General features: G+C 40.8%; 1 protein-coding gene across 2 annotated transcripts in view; it reads left to right on the forward strand.

Moving 5' to 3' along the window:
- The first annotated feature begins 1235 nt into the window (after nt 1-1235).
- Nucleotides 1236-18645, forward strand: part of CAMK4 (calcium/calmodulin dependent protein kinase IV) — a 306043-nt gene continuing 288633 nt past the window's right edge. Inside the window, exons 1-2 of one of the 2 annotated variants that reach the window (XM_037800833.1) lie at nt 1236-1396; nt 2150-2391. In XM_037800833.1, the coding sequence (XP_037656761.1) occupies nt 2231-2391 (161 nt within the window). In that variant the 5' untranslated portion in view covers nt 1236-1396; nt 2150-2230. Of the gene's footprint in view, nt 1397-2030; nt 2392-18645 lie in introns of those variants that run through there. The other variant, XM_037800834.1, reaches the window with a different exon arrangement.

Below are 18645 nucleotides of genomic sequence, written 5' to 3' on the forward strand. Positions count from 1 at the left end.
TCATATTTATAAGGAGGACATGATTCAGTCCTCAACAATCCCCTTTTAGATTTAGGTTAATAGCTTTTTCACAAAAGTCAGTTATGAAAAACAAAGGTGTCAAGTGATATCTTTACATGAAACTCATGCTGAATTTATATAGCAATTCTACAACCACCTTTGCACCATAAAATGGCCATTTCTCTAACCACTGTTCCATAAAATACCATGGAAAAAGGTTTATAGTCTCCATCAATGTAATATGCTTGCTTTGGACTTATGTTGTAAAATAATTGTTCATAACAGACAAATAACTACATGCAGTGCAGCCACTTCTGGACTTGTCTCAAAGAGGTGAGGATAAAAATGCCTTTGTTACTTCGGTCCTACCACTTTACCAGTGTCTGGCTTTACCAATCAGCATAAGCCAAGGAAATCTTATTCAGTGAGAACGAGAATATACTTTAGAAAGCTTTACTCTGTCAGTTTGCTTATGAATTTGATTTTCTAACATGGAGATTAGTGAATTCATTCTTCAAAAAGTTGTAAGTTATGTGAGCATTTGCAGTCTTTGCTCTCACCAAAAAACCAAATACTGAATTTGTATGAAGCTACATATACTTTGCTATTTTCTAGAGCATGAATAAATTGAGCATGTGCTTGCCCTCAAAAAACTACCAGTGAGGAATAGCTTTTGTATTTATATTTCATTTCCAATTAATTAAAGATTACACAATCCTATCATTTATTTGTTTATTTTGGTAATTCACCAATATAGCCAGAAAGTTCTTAAAAATAAATTAATAAATTAATTAGGGAAAAATACTGTATCCAGTTTATGAGTGTTGTTATCAGGAACAGGGACACACTGGGGTGTTTATTGCATGTTGGAGGAAAGGAAGAAAAATAAAGATTAAAAGTAACACTTGTGAAATAAGATTAAAGGGTCTAGAGCTAGTTTGCCCGAAATAAGATGTGATGTGATAGCTTTTTATATATACAAAGATTACAGAATGACTTTAATTGCTGTTCATCTTTGCTGAAATTTGTAAAGATGAAAGTTTAAGGGTTGAAATATGTGATGTATATTTAACCCATACTTAGAAGAATAGCCCTGAGGGCTGATAGAGGGATGTGAGAATGCTTGTGATGCTCTTGAAAGAGCTTTAAATGTAACAATCTTCCTCCTAAATGATGGCAGTTCCTGCCTTAGGGCAGTGAGTTGGACTAGTTGGCTTCCCCAGAGTCCTTCCAGACTTGTAATTCTCTGAGCCACCTCTGTTGCTGGCCTTCAGATGCTGGAAAGTATCTAGATACAGCCAAGTATCTGCCCTTTACAGGAGCTCCAGCAGTCCAAGAGGAGCTGTACCACCACCAGCAAGACAGCCTCTATTCTAACTGAAGACTTCACCCAAAGGTGAGTTGGGCCAGCGTGGACCAACGCGCCTCCTTTTCCCCAAGCTTTCATTGGTTCGGGCACAGGAGACCTGGGGGATTGGCGACCACAGGACACCCTCCCTAGCATCTGATTTAAGATTTGACAGAAGGACGAACAGGGGATGGCTGGTTAGCTGGTGCTAGGTGGGAGGGATTTGCCACCTGGAGGGACACACTCAAGGAGGGATGAGTTGCACCAACGACAGCGAGGTACCTTTCTCACTATCAGGCTGGGCCTCCTGGACCCACCCATGTGCTCCCAGGGGGTGCCGGGCGCCCGCCACTCCTGCAGCGAACGTCCCACCGCGCGCGGTCTCCTTCCAGGCTCCCGGCTCCTGCGGGAGGGCGAGTGGGATGATGCTCTGGTCCTTATGCCTTCCCCAAGCTCCTGCATCCGGAAGCCACCGCCGCAGCCTCCGCCTGGAAGGGAGAAAGGAAAAAAGGGAGGGGGGCTGGAAAGGCTAGGCGAGAGGGGGGAGGGGAAATGGGGAGAGAAGGAGAGAAGGGGGAGGGAGTCTTTCTCCTTTGCCGTGCTTCCGCCTCTTCTCTCTCCTGCTAGCGGCGACTCCGGATTCCCCCTCCAGTCCCTCTCCCAGTTCCTCACCCCCTTCTCCGCCCACCCTCCCTCCGGAGCGCGCAGGAGGGGAGCCGCAGCCCCAGGGCGCCGGGGGAGGCGGCGGCGGTGGGTGTGTGCGTGTGTGAAGGACGCCACCTCTCGCTCCTGCGTTCGCAGGCGGCGGCGGGCGGCGGGGCTTCTGAACGAGCGTGCAGCGGCGGCGGCAGCGGCGGTGGCTTCCGGAGTCCCGCCGCGAAGATGCTCAAAGTCACGGTGCCCTCCTGCTCCGCCTCGTCCTGCTCCTCGGTCACGGTCAGTGCGGCCCCGGGGGCCGGGAGCGTCGTCCCGGATTACTGGATCGACGGCTCCAACAGGGACGCTCTGAGCGATTTCTTCGAGGTGGAGTCGGAGCTGGGACGGTAAGGCGGGAGGCGGCGGGCTGGGGCGCCTGGGCTCCCGCCTCGGCTCGGCAGCGCGGGAGGGGGCGCCCCTCCGGACCGGGCGAAGCCGGGCGCCCAACGCGCGGGCTCTGGTTTCTGGGCCAGCCCGCGGCGTGCACTGGGCGCTCTCCCCCTCGCGGTCACTTCGCGAGGATGCGAGGGTCGGCCTCCCTGCCCTTCGATTTCTCTCCGCCTCGTGTTTGGGAGAGAGCTAAGCACATTCGAGTGCGACATGGGTCTGCCCCGGAGCGCCGAGGCCGGTGCAGCCGAGAGGAGCAGCCTTACTCTTTCCTACTCTCCCTCCCTCTCGTCGGCTGCCACTTCCCTTGGTTGACAGCTCCCACCGCACGTGGGCCCTGCTTTCCCAAGCGGTGTCTGCTCACGATTTTAGCTTGCCAGAGGGTCCTCCTGTTTGTCTGGTTGTTTTTTTTTTTTTTTTTTTTGAGGGGAGGGGGTCACAGACATCATGACAGAATTATTAAATTAGATTCCTCCTCCTTCCCCTCATCAAGCTCTCAAAACCAAGTGGCACTAGAAATTAAACTTAAATACTAGCTTCCCTGCAGAGTCTGCTCAGGAGTGAAGGGGGGAATGAATCATTTAAGAGAGTTGAAGGCAGAATAATGAACTAGAGCAGCTTTAAAGAGAAGACAACACATGGGGTCCAGGCAGTGGTAATTAGTGAGAAGAGTTCTGCTGCTCTTCTTTCATGTGCTGGAGTGATTTATTTAAATTATGTATGCAAAAAACCATTTCCCCTGGGCTGCAAATGTCCCTTATCTCATTTCTGAAGATCCAAACAGGTAGGGGTTTTGCCTTGAGAAGAATGCTATGTGCGCTCATATTTTCATACATTGAAAATAATTTTTTTCTTTTTCTTCCTTTTTTTCTTCTTTCCTTCCTGTTACCCATAGGTAAGGGGATTTCTTTTCAACACTCATTTTAGATCTTGGTCCTTTATTATAGTGAATCTGAAGATGTAATTTCAACTGTTGACAAGTTACAGCTTCTGTCCTTAATGCTTCTTGGCAATTTCATTTTCCTTTCTCTTTTTGCTGTAAATAGTTTAGCTCACAGTCATTTGCTTTTTGCTGGATTTCTGGACTTTGGTACTGAGTGGGAAGGTATAAGGGCCACTAATCCCATCCCCATTTACTACTACTATTAAAGCCTCTTTGAGTACAGAAGATGTGCAAAAATTACAAAACTTCTAAATGAAAATTTAATAATTTGTCACACTTTAAAAATGTTGCAAGACATTTAAACATTGAATAATGTATAACTGGGCATCCTGTTTTTATCAGATTTTTCAATTTTTGTCTGAAAATCTGTTGCATGCATTGACTAAGAAGTTGAAGATGAAATGTCTTTCTGTAAGGGCTGAAATGTACTATGACTGTATGATGTGCTGTAGTGGAGCAATGTAAACTTCTGATTAAAGAGATAATCTACTTAAAATGTTTACTTGGTATTTTAGAAACTGCCACATAGTAGAGGAAGTGCCTGATAGGGCTGCAGGGACTATGTCAGCAGCAGATCTAACTGCTTTCTGAGTAACATTACCTTAGATACATCTCAGATGCTCTGACTTATCAGCAGCACATGTTGTCTTTATGAATAAGCTTTGCCATCAGTAAACTCAAGGAGTTGCCTTTAACTTGAGGAGTGAGAAAGCGGGTTGAAAAAATTAATAAACTGCCAAGTGTTCATGTACATGGGATAGTGGACTTCATAGGGAACACCTAATGAATTTGAAGTTTATTTTTTTTTTAAGTGTTAGATATTGCAGTAATTTTTGGAGGACAACTATCATCAATTATATGTTGCTGAGACTCTTGCTCTGTAATCTAGTCTTTTGATTCCTTGAAATATTACAGAATTAAAATATTTTGAAAAAGAGAGGTAAAAATCCTTACTTTTTCTGCTATGTTTGCCAGCAGTAATGTATTGTTAGGTAAGTTCTCTGTAGATGGCAGCATTGGTGAGATGTATGCTTACTCCATTGGTTTGAGACTTTGAGAAAATAAATATTATGACTTCATGATCAAAGCATGAGTCTTTCAGCAAAACAAACTCAACACTCAAAGCAACCAGTGTTCCACATATAATTATGAAGAATTTTTAAAGCCAGGGAATGTAACTGAATTATAATTGTAGGTATTGACTGGGTGACAAAATACCTCTTCCTAATGCGCTATTGAGAAAGTTGAGACCTAGTTGATCGGTTTCAATTCTTTACTCTCAGCCTTGGACCAAATCTGCCTACCTGTTGTGACTCTAAGTTGAAAACACTTAATTCATTAATTACATGGTTGTCATTAGGATGATAAGAGGATAACGTCCCTGGCCTTTCTTGATGCCAAGTAGTTAGCTCCAGGGTGTAGACAGTTTCCCCTAGATTAAATTAGTTTGTGAGCAGTCAGTTCTTCTTTTACAATCAGCTGTTATAAATTGAATTCAAAATGACAGGACATGACTATTGGGACAAAATACCCTGAAGATGTATTTGAGCAGTTATGGGGAGCTAAAGTCAGAAGACTATAACCACCTGAAGGCCCTGGTGGTGCAAAGGCAGGTCTAGCAGCACTGATATACATGTAGCCATCTAGACCAGGGCAATTATAGTTACTTTTTTTTTTTTTTTTTTTTTTTTTGTGGTGGTGGTGGTGGTGGTGGTGGTGGGGAATTATCCAAGAATATCAGGCAAACACATTTTTCTAAAATCACATTTGAAAATACTGCATTGTTCATAGAGTTTGTCAAAAAGTTTACAAAAGTCATGGTACAGCAACAAATTTAGTTCATTTAAAAATAAATTGGCCATGATTCTCTTCAGGGCTCCATATCCTCAAGATATCTAGTTTTTTGACTACTTTAAAATATTACAGAATTAAAATATTTTTTTGCCCAGTGATTTAAGAAATCTGCATTTAAAGGCTTTTTCAAGGGAGAAGAGAGCCTGCCTCTGGTTTAGAATCTGTCAAGTAGTTGGGCAGACCGACCGACAGGATTTGGCCTGGCCTGCTCTGTAGTGAGGATTTGGCTCTGTGCTTCCAAACCCATGTCCTGTTATTCAGTTACATCCCATCTTTTTTGTTCCTGTCTGTTACACTAGATTGAAAGAATGTTTGTAATACATTCAATAAAATCAGATGTATTCCAAAACACACAAATTCAGGGAAACCAAATAGAAGGTAATTAGGACAGAGGAAGAAGAGTGTGTTAAATTATTTTCTAATTCATGTTTTTTATTTCCAGTCCACTTACTGTAGTTCCTTTAGGCTAGTGGCTTTCAATCTCTCTCTGTCTGTCGTTCTTTCTGTCTCTCTCTCTGTTCTCTCCCTCTTTCATAATCCGATTTATAATTAAAAAATGCATTTACGTGGCAACCGAATTGAAGCATAATTATATAGTGTTCCTTGCTATATGTATTCTTGTTTAGGAACTAAATAGATTTAAATAGTGAGGCATACGTGTGTGTGTGTATGTGTGTGTGTGTATATATATAAAACTGAAACAAGTTTCATAAAACAATGTTTGTTCTTATTACCAACAATATACTCTAATATTTTGTATTTTATTATGTTTGAGTCTCTTCTATTTCACTAAAACAAATATTGACTCAACCCATGGGATTCCACATCCCACTAATGGGCTGTGACTCAATTTGAAAAGTGCTGTTTTAGGCCATCAGTCCGTGTAGGCCAGATTAAAGCAGTGCTTCAGAAAGCAGAGTCCCTTTTAAAAATATCCTGCAGGCCAGCTGGTAACCTTGGCTCCATTTGGCCCAGTTTGGTAGGGAAGAGTCCTCCCGTCTTTCTGCCCAAGTTGTTACTGGGTTTGGCCCCCTTCCAAACTTTTTGGGAAACACTGCCTCCCCACTTTCTGCGGAGCGCACTGTCATCTGGACTGGCTGCGGGGGCTGGAGGCTGGACGCAGAACACTTTGCTGTACAGGGAGCAGCTCAGAGGGCTGAGCAAGGGTCTCTTCTACAGGGTAGCACATGCCACTGGCCCCACATAATGGCCAGCAAATGCTTTTTGCTGGAAACAGGGAAATGGGTGTTTTCTGAGAGGAGGGCCCCCACCAGTGCCTCTGGCTGGTGAGGAATCGGATCCCTTCTTTGCCCCTTCCCTTTTTTTCTCTTGGGTCCACCCCCTTCCTGAACTGTTCTCCTGGCCAGTGCGATTCATGCCCTTGACTTTCCCCCACACTGGCCTTTGGGGCCCCGCTGCCTATCCAGGGTGCACTGCTGCCTGCTGATTTGCTGCCACACACACTTGGTATCTTAAGCTCTTTTTGGATTATGTTTTTTATCTGACTAGGAATTAAAAACATACCTGTTCATTACCTCTCTTGTTCTCTGTGCACCTGATTCTTTTCTTAAGACACTGACTCAGAAGCAAGGTGGGATTGCAAGAGGGAGGTAGAAATGGGCTCCACAGGCCCCACACATGAGCACTGCCTGCAAGCTCCAGGGAGGCAGAGTCTGTGTGTTCGGCTTGTGCACCTGTCACCTGGCGCAGTTCTCAGTACTCACCAGGTGTTCAGCAAAGAGTTTCTTGAGAATGGTCAATGATAACGCAATGGGCCAGGCCCAGGGGCAGCCTCCTCTCTCTTCTTCCAGATCTTGGTTGTTGGTGATGACGTTGGGGTCATCTCACTTCTGGTGATCCCAGGGAAAGGGAAATCGGGGACCTGACTGTCTTCTCCCTAAAAGTTACGTGAGCACGACCCTAACCTCATCCGCTTTGGTTTTCTTTTCTCCACAGGGGATATTGATAACTGCCACCTCTGTAGCTTTTAGGTGTTGAAAATAATACTGCTTTTCTGTTGGCAAAGTGCTTTGCGCCTCTGAAATGAAAGGAATTCAGTTTTATCGTCATCATTATCATTTTACCACAGGTGTCAACATTAGGAATGAAATCAAGTTGAATTTAAGGACAGGAAATGCCTCCAACCTTGATCAACCACTAACGTTAACTACATAGTGAATGCTAAATGTGGAAATACACTCATTGAAAAGAGTCTTAAAAGTCAAATGAAGACTTTGAGAGATGGTTGCTTTAAGAACACACTATTTTTCCATGTTTAAATACTGTTACAAGGTTAAAAATAACTCCTAATATGAAAAAAAGACAGGTGTTGTCTGCTTCTAAGCTGTTCTGGAGAACTTTACTTGAAAAAAAAATAAAAGAGAAAGAAAACAGTAACCACAAAAATAGCTTCAAAGAACTTTCTTGTAAACACTTTACCCTCAGAATGTATGTGTGGAGTATGTGTTTGCAGTAAGACATTTAAGAACAAAGTACTGAGTGGTAGTCAAGTGAACTGTTTTAAACTACCAGTTATTATTTTTTATTTTAATGATTTTTTTTTTCTGGCTTAAAAAGTAGTTCTCTTTTGACTGCCTTCTGGGGAAGCTAGCATATGTAAGAAAAAGAATATTGAGTTTTTAAAATTTCACAGTCGGACTGATTCTGAAAAATATGGTGTTGAGTCAGTGAACCATATAATTCAGGCCAAAGAATAACTTTACATGAAATCAGTAGCAGCTACAGTGAAGGTTTTATTCCAGTTGTGTTAGCCTTTAGCTTATTTTTCAACTCTTGGTTAATGCAGGATCATCTGAAGATTTCATGACTCCAGTAATTTCATTAGTAAGTTAGATCTAAATGTTTACAGCCCAATGTTAGCCTGGAAAGGATGTGGACCCTTAGATGTAGTCCATTTTCTTTCTTCTAATTGGTAATGAAGGTTCGGATGGAAGATTGTCCTCAGCCGTAAATTTTGTCAGTGGCAAAGATCAATTAAGGAAAGGAGCAGTGTCTGGAGAGAGGATGATTTATAATAATGTTACGTAAAAGACGGTACAAGTAGACATTTCTGTTTTCTCTTAGAGCAGGGTTTCTGAACTTCAGCATTGGAGATATTCTGGGCTTTCCTGTGCATTGAAGGATAATTGGAGGCACCCTAGCCTCTACCCACTAGATGCCAGTAGCACCCTTCCAAGGGGTCACCCTTTGTGACAACCCAAAATGTCTCTCGACATTGTCAGATGTTCCCTGGGGAACAAAATGCCACTCCCACACCTCCCTTGAGAACCACCCTCCGAAAAGCTTGAAGCTTGTCTTTTACATGAATTTCTTTTAGTCATGTACATAATAATGGTGAGCAACAATGGAAAGGGGTGGGTGGTGGATTAAATTTATTTAGCTTTATTGAGTATCTGCTACATCCAAACTTTACTCCCATTCCCATGTAATACCATAAATCTTACTCTAATATGTACATACCACCTGTGCTATAATTTTCTTAATGTTTTTAAATTGCCTTATTTTTGTTAGCCTAAATTTATTTACAAAGAATATTTATTTTTCCTAAATAGAAAACCAGTATTCTTGCCACAAATAGAAGCAAATTTTGAAAATAAATTGCAATATAAACAAAGAATTTTTATTCAATTGTAATAAAAATTTGCCTTCAGAAGGCTCCAAGCCTGAGGATTGTCCTTTTGTTGTTTAAAAGGGAGATTATCAAAGATTTAGGATGGTTAAAGGCATGGCGGTACAAATTGAGGTTTTCTTCTAGATGTAATCAGAAGAATTGAAAAGAGAATAATGTCCTCATTATTTCATTCTTCTATTAAATTCTATGTCCTCTGTCCCCTAAAGTCCTTCGTGTCACAGCTTTGGCCTTTTGAGTAACCGTGACCTAGAGAGTGTGTGTTGGCAGTGTGTGGAGGGAGGGGTTGGGGCTACAGTATGACCGACCATGAATAAAACACCACGCTGCAAATGTGTTAGTTTACTGATCTTGAGGCATTATCAATAATATATCTCTTACAAGAGAAATAAATACACAAATAAAATTAATACAAGATAGAGATAAGAGCTACAGCGGTTCTTATGATGGAGTAATAATCCTGACCCGGAGGACTGGAATATCTTCATGGGAGGGATCGACCTGGAAATATGGCAAGATTTTAGCAGATAGAGCTTTGGCAAAATTAACATCGGGTGGAATGTAAGTCAAGAAAAAGCAAAAACTGGCAGAAAAAATGCAGGATTTGCATTTTATTTTGCAAAATTTATAAAGCATGAACACTGTAAGGTTGGAAGGGTAAGCTGATCTCTGAGGGCCTGTAAAAAAATGAAAAAGACTCCGTCTGTGTCAACTGAATACCAAGATGTAGATAAAGAGAAGGTAACCATTATGAGAGCAAAAGGTGGCTACGGAAGTAACTAGCTGGGTCTTGGGCTGACATTTTGGGACTCACAACTTGCCACAAACCCATAAAGTAGATAAACCATGGAAGTGAGAATTTAACATGTCCGGTAAAACAAAACAAACAAAAAGTAGCTCTTACAGCCTGTGACTAGATAAGCAAGGGGAAGTGTGGGGTTGAGATTAATTATGTATAACAAGTAAAGAGCCTGTAGAGTGTAAGTATTTTAGGTCCTATGGGGTTACATGGTTTTTGTGGTAACCACTCAACTCTGCTATGGTTGAATGAAAGCTTCCAAAGAAAATGTGTAATATTTATAGCTCTAATTGCTTACATTGCGAAAGATGAAAGATCTCAAATCAGAGACCTACCCTTGAACTAAAGAATCTAGAAGAAGAAAATCAAACTAAATCCAAAGTGAGCTGAGAGAAGAAAATCAAGATTAGAGTGCAGATAAATGAAAGAGACTAAAAACAATTGACACACACTGAAACCAAAAGTTGATTCTTTGAAAATATCAATAATTGAAAAATCTTAAGCTAGACTGATACAGAAAAAAAGAGAAAGGATGCAAATAACTAGAATCAGAAACAAAAAGGGGGATATTACTGCTGACTCCACAGAAATAAAAAGTATTATATGAGGATCCTATGAACATCTGTATGCCAACAAATTAGATAACCTAGATGAAATGGACAAATTCCTAGAAATACAAAACCACCCACACTGATTCAAGAAGATATAGAATTTCTCAACAGATGCATAAAAAGTAAAGAGACAGAATCAGTAATCAAAAACCTCAACAAAGAAAAGCCCAGAGCCAGATGGCTCCACAAATGAATTTTACCACACCAGTCCTGCTCAAATGCTTCCAAAATTTGAAGAGAAGGGGACACTTCCAAACACATTCTTTGAGCCAACATCACTTACTTCTAAAGCCAGAAAAATATACAAGAAAAGAAAATTACAGACCAATATCCCTCATGAATAAAGACACAAAAATCCTCAACAAAATGCTAGCAATCCAAATCCAACAGCACATTAAAAGAATTATACATCATGATCAAGTGGGATTTATCCCAGGTTTGCAAGGATGGTTCAACATAAGAAAACTAATGCAATACACTACATTAATAGAATGAAGAAAAAAAAGAAACTGATTTTTTCCAGTTGAGACAGCAAAGGCATTTGACAAGATCCTAGCACCCGTTCATGATCTAAACACTCAGAAAACTAGGAATAGAAAGAATCTTCCTCACCATGATAAATGGCATATATAAAAAACCCACCACTAACATCATAGTCACTGGTGAGAGAGATTTCCTTCTAAGATCAAGAACAAGGCAAGGATACCCACTGTCATTCAACATTGTGCTAGAATTTCTAACCAGAGCAATTGGGAAAGACCACATTGGAAAGGAAGAAGTAATACTTTACCTTTTTGCAGATTACATGATCCTATGTATAGCAAATTCTGAAACATCCAGAAAAAGCTATTAGCACTAATGAGCAAATTCAGCAAAGTGGTAAGATACAAGACCAACTCACAGAAATCAGTAGTATTTTAAAATCCTAGAACAATCTGAAGAGGAAATCAAGAAAAAAAATTCTATTTACAATAGCAACTAAAACAGTCAAACATCTAGGAATACATTTAACCAAGGATGTGAAGGACTTGTATACAGAAAAGTACAAAGCATTGCTAAAATAAATCAAAGAAGACCTAAATAAATGGGAAGACATTCTGTGTTCAGTAATTGGAAGGCTAAATATTAAGGCATCAGTTCCACCCAGAGTGATTTACAGATTCAATGCAATCAATATTCCCAATATTCCCAATCAATATTCTAATAGCCTTCCACACAGAAATGAAAAAGCCAGTCATCAAATTTGTATTGAAGGGCAAGGGACTCAAATAGCCACAACCATCTTGAAATAGCAAAACAAACTTGGAAGACTCACACTTGCCTATTTTGTACCTTGTTACAAAGCTACAGTAGTCAACACAGCATGATACTAGCACAAAGACATATGTATAGACCAATGGAATCAAACTGAGAGAGTTCAGAAGTAAACTGTCACATCTATGGCCAAATTGATTTTTGGAAGTGTGTCGGGTCCACTCAATGGGAAAAGAATAGTCTCTTCAAGAAATGGTGATGGGAAAACTGGATATCCGTCTACAAAGGAATGAAGATGGACCCTATCTAAACATCATACATAAAAATCAACTCAAAATGGATCAAAGACCTAAATATAAGAACCCAAACTCTAAAATTCCTAGAAGAAAACATAGGGTATCATTTTCAAGAACTTGTGTTAGGCAGTGGTTTCTTAGACTTTATACCCAAAACACAATCCACAAAGGAAAAAAATAGATAAGTGGGATTTCATCAAAATTAAAAATTTTTGTGCATCAAAGGACTTCATCATGAAAGCAACAAGACAACCTACAGAATGGGAGAAAATATTAGGAAACCACATATCCAATAAGGGTATAATATCCAGAATATATAAAGAAAGCCTACAACTCAACAACAAAAAGACAAACAATCTAATTTTAAAATGGGCAAAAGACTTGAATAGACCTTTCTCCAAACAAGACATACAGATGGCCAATAAGCACATGAAAAGATTCTCAACATCATTAGCCATCAGAAAAATGCAAATCACAGTCACAATGAGATATCACATCACACCCACTAGAAAGGGTACTAATAAAAAGCCCAAGAAAATAACAGGTTTTGGATAAGCTGTAAAGAAATAGGAACACTCAATCATTGTTGGTGGAAATGTAAAATGATGCAGACTCTGGGGAAAACAGGCGATTTCTCAGAGTATCAAGTGTGGAATTACCATATGACCTGTGCCGGTTTGAATGTATTATGTCCCCCAGAAAAAGCCATATTCTTTGGTGCAATCTTGTGGGGCAGACAGAATAGTGGGGATTAGGTTGGAGTGTTTGGATTAGGTTGTTTGCATGGAGATGTGCCCCACCCAGCTGTGGGAGGTGACTCTGGTGGGATACTCCCATGGAGGTGTGGCCCCACCCATTCAGGGTGGGCCTTGATCAGGGGAGCCATATAAACATGCTGACTCAAAGAGACGGAAGGGAGTGCAGCTGTGAGTGACGTTTTGAAGAAGAGCAAGCTTGCTAGAGAGGAATGTCCTGGGAGAAAGCCATTTTGAAACCAGAACTTTGGAGCAGACGCCAGCCATGTGCCTTCCCAGCTAACAGAGGTTTTCTGGACGCCATTTGCCATCCTCCAGTGAAGGTACCTGATTACTGATGTGTTACCTTGGACACTTTATGGCCTTAAGACTGTAACTGTATAGCCAAATAAACCCCCTTTTTATAAAAGCCAGTCCATCTCTGGTGTTTTGCATTCCGCAGCATTAGCAAACTAGAACAGATTTTGGTACCAGAAAAGTGGGGTGCTTTTGCTGCTGACTTTGCAAACACCAAACATGTTGGAATGGCTTTTTAAATGGATAAGGGGAAGTTTCTGGAAGAATTGTGAGGAGCTTGATAGAAAAGGCCAAAACTGCTTTAACGAGACTGCTTGTGGAAATATGGACTCTAAAGATACTTCTGATGAGGTCTTGAACAGAAATGATGAATGTGTTGTTGCAAACTGGAAGAAAGGCGAACCTTGTTTTAAAGTGGCAGAGAATTTGGCAAAATTGAGTCCTGGTGTCAGATGGAAGGAAGAATTTAAAAGTGACAAACTGGAATACTTAGCTGAGGAGATCTCCAGACTACCTGTGGAGGATATACCCTGGCTTCTCCTTGCAGCTTATAGTAAAATGCGAGCGGAGAGAGATAAACTTAGAACTGAACTCTTGGGTTCAAAGAAACCAGAAGTTGATGGCTTGGAAAATTACAGGCTTCCAGGGGATGGAATCCCAGAAGCTACAGCCCAACATGAGGATGTAACCAAACATGGAACCCAGCCGCCATTTCAGTACAAGCCAAGATTGGAGATGGAATTATCCAGAAAGGATTTGTGGAAAGTCCTATTGTCTGATGGCTTTGACCCCTGCATGCTTCATGCAAAGCCAACAGAATTTTTGCGAGATCTTTATAGATGGAGCCATTGCCGGTCTGGACTGGAGGAGACAGACAAGGAACAAACTGAAGGAAAAATTTATTCAAAGGCAGAGCCACGGAGGTTGAGGTCTGGAGTCAAGAGGTCTCAGGCTGGGAGAGCGGAGCAGCCCACATGCATGGAAAGGGTGAGTTTGCCCTGGAGGTCGAGGGCGGGCTTTCTGCCTGGATGCTCTGGAAGAGTTTTGCCACCGGAGGTCCCAAAGAGGGTGGAGCACATTCCCAGGGAATTGGGGAGAGCCTGGCTGCCACCACACTGTTCTGAAGGGGTTGAGCGTGTGCCCCGGAGATGGAAGGGAATCCGGGTGCTGCCCCAATGTTTGAGGAGGGTGGGGCCGAGAAGGTGGTCTCCCCAATGTGTGGGTATGTTGGAGCACTCACCTAAGCGTTTGGAGAGGAAAGGGCTGCCACAAAAGCCCTTAGGAAGGGTTAGACTCCCACTCTCTCAAGCCCCAAGGATGCAACATTGTTCTGTAAATGACTCTCAGACTTCGAAATCTAATGGAGTTTGTCCTGCAGGTTTTAAGAACTGTTTTGGTCCTGTTAACCCTGTTTTCCTTACTCTTTCTCCTTATGGCAATGGAAATGTTTATCCTATGAATGTCCCTCCTTTGTATATTGGAAGCATATAACTTGTTCTAAGTCCACAGATCCAAGCTAAAGGAAAAGTATGCCTTAGGACTGACCACGCCTATATTTGATTTTGATGGGATCTTGTACTTAACTATTGTTACTGAAATGACTTAAGTTTCTGTGGTATTGTGGGATGAATGTATTTTGTATTTGGAAAGAATATGTTTTTCTGGGGTTCAGGGGGTGGAATGTGCCGGTTTGAATGTATTATGTCCCCCAGAAAAAGCCATATTCTTTGGTGCAATCTTGTGGGGCAGACAGAATAGTGGGGATTAGGTTGGAGTGTTTGGATTAGGTTGTTTGCATGGAGATGTGCCCCACCCAGCTGTGGGAGGTGACTCTGGTGGGATACTCCCATGGAGGTGTGGCCCCACCCATTCAGGGTGGGCCTTGATCAGGGGAGCCATATAAACATGCTGACTCAAAGAGACGGAAGGGAGTGCAGCTGTGAGTGACGTTTTGAAGAAGAGCAAGCTTGCTAGAGAGGAATGTCCTGGGAGAAAGCCATTTTGAAACCAGAACTTTGGAGCAGACGCCAGCCATGTGCCTTCCCAGCTAACAGAGGTTTTCTGGACGCCATTTGCCATCCTCCAGTGAAGGTACCTGATTACTGATGTGTTACCTTGGACACTTTATGGCCTTAAGACTGTAACTGTATAGCCAAATAAACCCCCTTTTTATAAAAGCCAGTCCATCTCTGGTGTTTTGCATTCCGCAGCATTAGCAAACTAGAACATGACCCAACAATCCCACTTCTAGGTATGTATCCAAAAGAATTGAAAGCAGGGACTTGAACATATATTTGCACACCAATGTTTTTAGAGGCATTATTTACAATTGCCAAAAGATGAAAGTAATCCAAGTGTCCAACAGATGAATGGATACAATGTGATATATACATACAATGAAGTATTATTCAGCTGTAAAAAGAAAGTTCTGATACATGTGACAACATGGGTAGACCTTGAAGACATTATCTTGAGTGAAGTAAGCCAGACACAAAAGGATCTCACTGATCTGAAATAATTCAAATAAGGAAATTTATTGAGTCAGAAACTAAGATACAGTTTACCAGGGGCTGGGGTTGGGTTGGGAGTGGGAAGTTAATGCTTAATTGGTAGAGTTTCTGTTTGTGATGATGGAAAGGTTTTGGTAATGAATGGAGATAGTAGCGTCACATTATGAATGTAATTAACATCACTGAATTATAGATTTGAATGTGGTTAAAAGGAGAAATTTTAGGTTGTATATTCCTAGAATTAAAATTAAAAAAAAAAAAGCTATAGGGCTGTGCAACACAGTGAACCCTAATATAAAGTATGGACTATAGTTAATAGTATAATTATAATAATAGTTTTATCAGTTCTAACAAAGGTACTGCACTAATGCAAAGTGTTAAACATAGGGAAAACTGTGTGTGTGTCAGAGGGGATGTACGGGAACTGTGTATTTTAGGTATGATTTTTTATTTATGTCTACAACTTCTCTAATAAAAATTTTTAAAATTTTATCAAGACTTTATTTATTTAAGGAATTACCTCAGATATCCTTTTCACTTTGAAAATGTCAGCCTGATACTAGTTTTTTGGGCTGGCACAAGCTTTAAGTGCATATTTATCCTTTTTCTAGATCTACTGATTGCATGATTGATATTTACCTCATATAATGTTTTAGGAAATGAAGTAGGTTTACTTGAGGTGTGTTTAGTTTAAATTTTCATACCATTATCAGCTTTCCAGCTTTCACATCCAAAGACTTTATTGGTGAGTAATCTGTTTTGTATATAACAATTAAATAGGCTTTCAGATTTATCATTATATCATTATATGAGGGGTGACAATTAAGTGCTAAAAATATACTAAGTAAGCTATTGATGAAAGATTTTCCTCTAACTAGTAAAGAATATCTTTTCTGTTCATTAATGTACTATGTGCATTTTGAATAATACTTTTCATATGCCATGCCTGTGTCTTAGGTGAACTAATTTAAATCGTTTAAGTGAGGACCCTGTTTAGATAAGCTATCTTTTGAAAAATATGAATTATTCCTTCTTTTATTTTAGATAGATTTTAGAGGTAAAATCTTCAGCTAAATATTTTTACCATAGCTGAGATCTCCAAAGTGGTATGCCCATATGTAATGTGTAATATGAGGCATGTGTGAGATAATGAATTGTTGACAGAAAGGATTTGAGCATTTCTTTTTTGTTCATTTTTCTAATTTCTGCTTTTAATTTTTTTTGGTTATTTCGGAGAGAAAATTATTTTTTCACTAGTACATATATAGCGTTTATAAATACAAAAATATACATAATTTGAAATCGTGCTCAAAAACACGTATGATTGGATGATTATTGGATTAAAGAATGATAGTTAAAAGTAGACATGGAATAAGCTACTTATATTTAAGTAACAACAGACTATTTTATGAAAATGATTTTAAAGCAGATATACAGATCAAAACAAAAAAATCACATTGCAAGGTGTGTCTTTGTGCGGAAAGGGGAAGCGGGTACATTGTGTTCACTTGTTATGCATTTCAAGACTATCTGATGAGAGTTTTGATAAGAACTTACTGTTATTATAACCAAAAAAGTCACACAGAAGGAAACAGAAAAAGTAAAAGAATAAAGCTTCTATATAAAACAGAAGGTTAAGTGAATTTTCGTTCAACAAACAAAGATGGGGTGACCATGGGGTTTATAGAGGAAAGGAGGAAAGGGGGTCCTTTTCTTTGTTTGCAAAAACTTCAACTTTAACACACCTATCTTAGCAGAATGCATTTGCCTGAAGTGCTTTGTGCACAGTGATTAAAGAGTTGTGGGCTTATTGCCAGGATGTTGAGTTTAACCCTGTTAAGTTGCATTTTAACCACTTACTTATTCGTTAAGTCATGCTTCCGGGTGATATGTTTGAAAAATTCATCCCCCCTCTGATTGAAATGCTATGTAAAAAGGTAATTTCCCCCAATGGTCCAGATATGACGTGTTCTTACGTGTTTTCTCTGCGAGTTTGCAGTAGCATTCTTTATTAAGATTGCTTTCTTTTATTTATGCCATGATTGCAGAAGGAACTTGACTAATACTTCAAATCAGAACAAAGGAGAGTAAGGGACAGCAAATCTGTAATTATAATGTTCACACATCTATTGTTATCAACAAGGCAGCATTTGAATGATTTCTCCCAGTTTAAAACTTTATGCTTGCATTTTACGCTTCGTTGCACAGAATTGTGTTAGCTGTCGTCCTCTTCATTCGCGGTACTGTCTTGAAGGGACAATTAATGGGACTACTTTACTTCATTTGGGGCTCCAACAGCTATGCAAAGTTGTTCTTTCCTTGTGACTATTGGTCCAAGTTTAGTTTTTAGCAGGATGTAACTATGTTGCTCCCTATTCATTCCAATGAATCTTAGATATTTTCTCAAAGCTCCTTATCAGGACAATCACTAAGAAAATAAGACTACGTTATTAAATGTGCTCAAATTCAAAGCATGTAATTCAATAAATCAGCCTGGCCTAGAGCGTTCAGTCATAACAGGTCTCTAAAGGTTTCTGAGTGGAAACATTTTCAGTGGTTCCTGTGGGACTCTGAGTCCTCCCTCTCCTTCCTTTGTCCTCACTGAGAACATGTAAGCTAATAAGCCTTCAATGAGGTACTCGTGAGAAGCTCTCCTGAGTGTTACCTGCAGCTAGAACCGAGCTAGAAACAGGATAAGAAGGGGAGACAGAGCATGTCATAGGTGAAGTAGAAACCTGAGGAAATTATCAGCGTAATCCACAGCAGAACAATGTGTTTCTTTAAAATACTGAGATACTGAGGAAATGAAATGTCACCTCTGAGCGGAGGGCTCTGGGAGCAGCTGGCCCGGCCAGGCGGGGGCAGCAGAGCACTGGTCCCGGCTCGAGGTGGCAGGTGATGGCGGGAGGGGAGCGAGCTCAGGGTGCTACCGCCCAAGGGGAGGGGTGGGCAGGCTGCTTCTCGGGAGAGCCAGAGACCGGGGCATCAAGCAGGCTTTTCTGGACAGTCGAGTCACTAGGCATGAAGGAGCACTGCTGGGCAAGGGGTGGACCAGGACAAGAATGGAGCGAGAATATGGGGCAGGCAAAAAGGGTCACACTGCCTCTTGATAGCTGTGCTCCTTTGGGACTAACACTGAGCCTCATCTGTAAAATAAAGATTGTGATGGTATGTCCTCCTCAGAGTTGCTGGGATGGTTAAATGAGATCACATATGTGAAATAGGGCACATGAGCTTAATACCATT

Source organism: Choloepus didactylus, chromosome 13 (assembly GCF_015220235.1).
Source record: "Choloepus didactylus isolate mChoDid1 chromosome 13, mChoDid1.pri, whole genome shotgun sequence".
In the NCBI taxonomy this organism is placed as follows: Eukaryota; Metazoa; Chordata; class Mammalia; order Pilosa; family Megalonychidae; genus Choloepus; species Choloepus didactylus.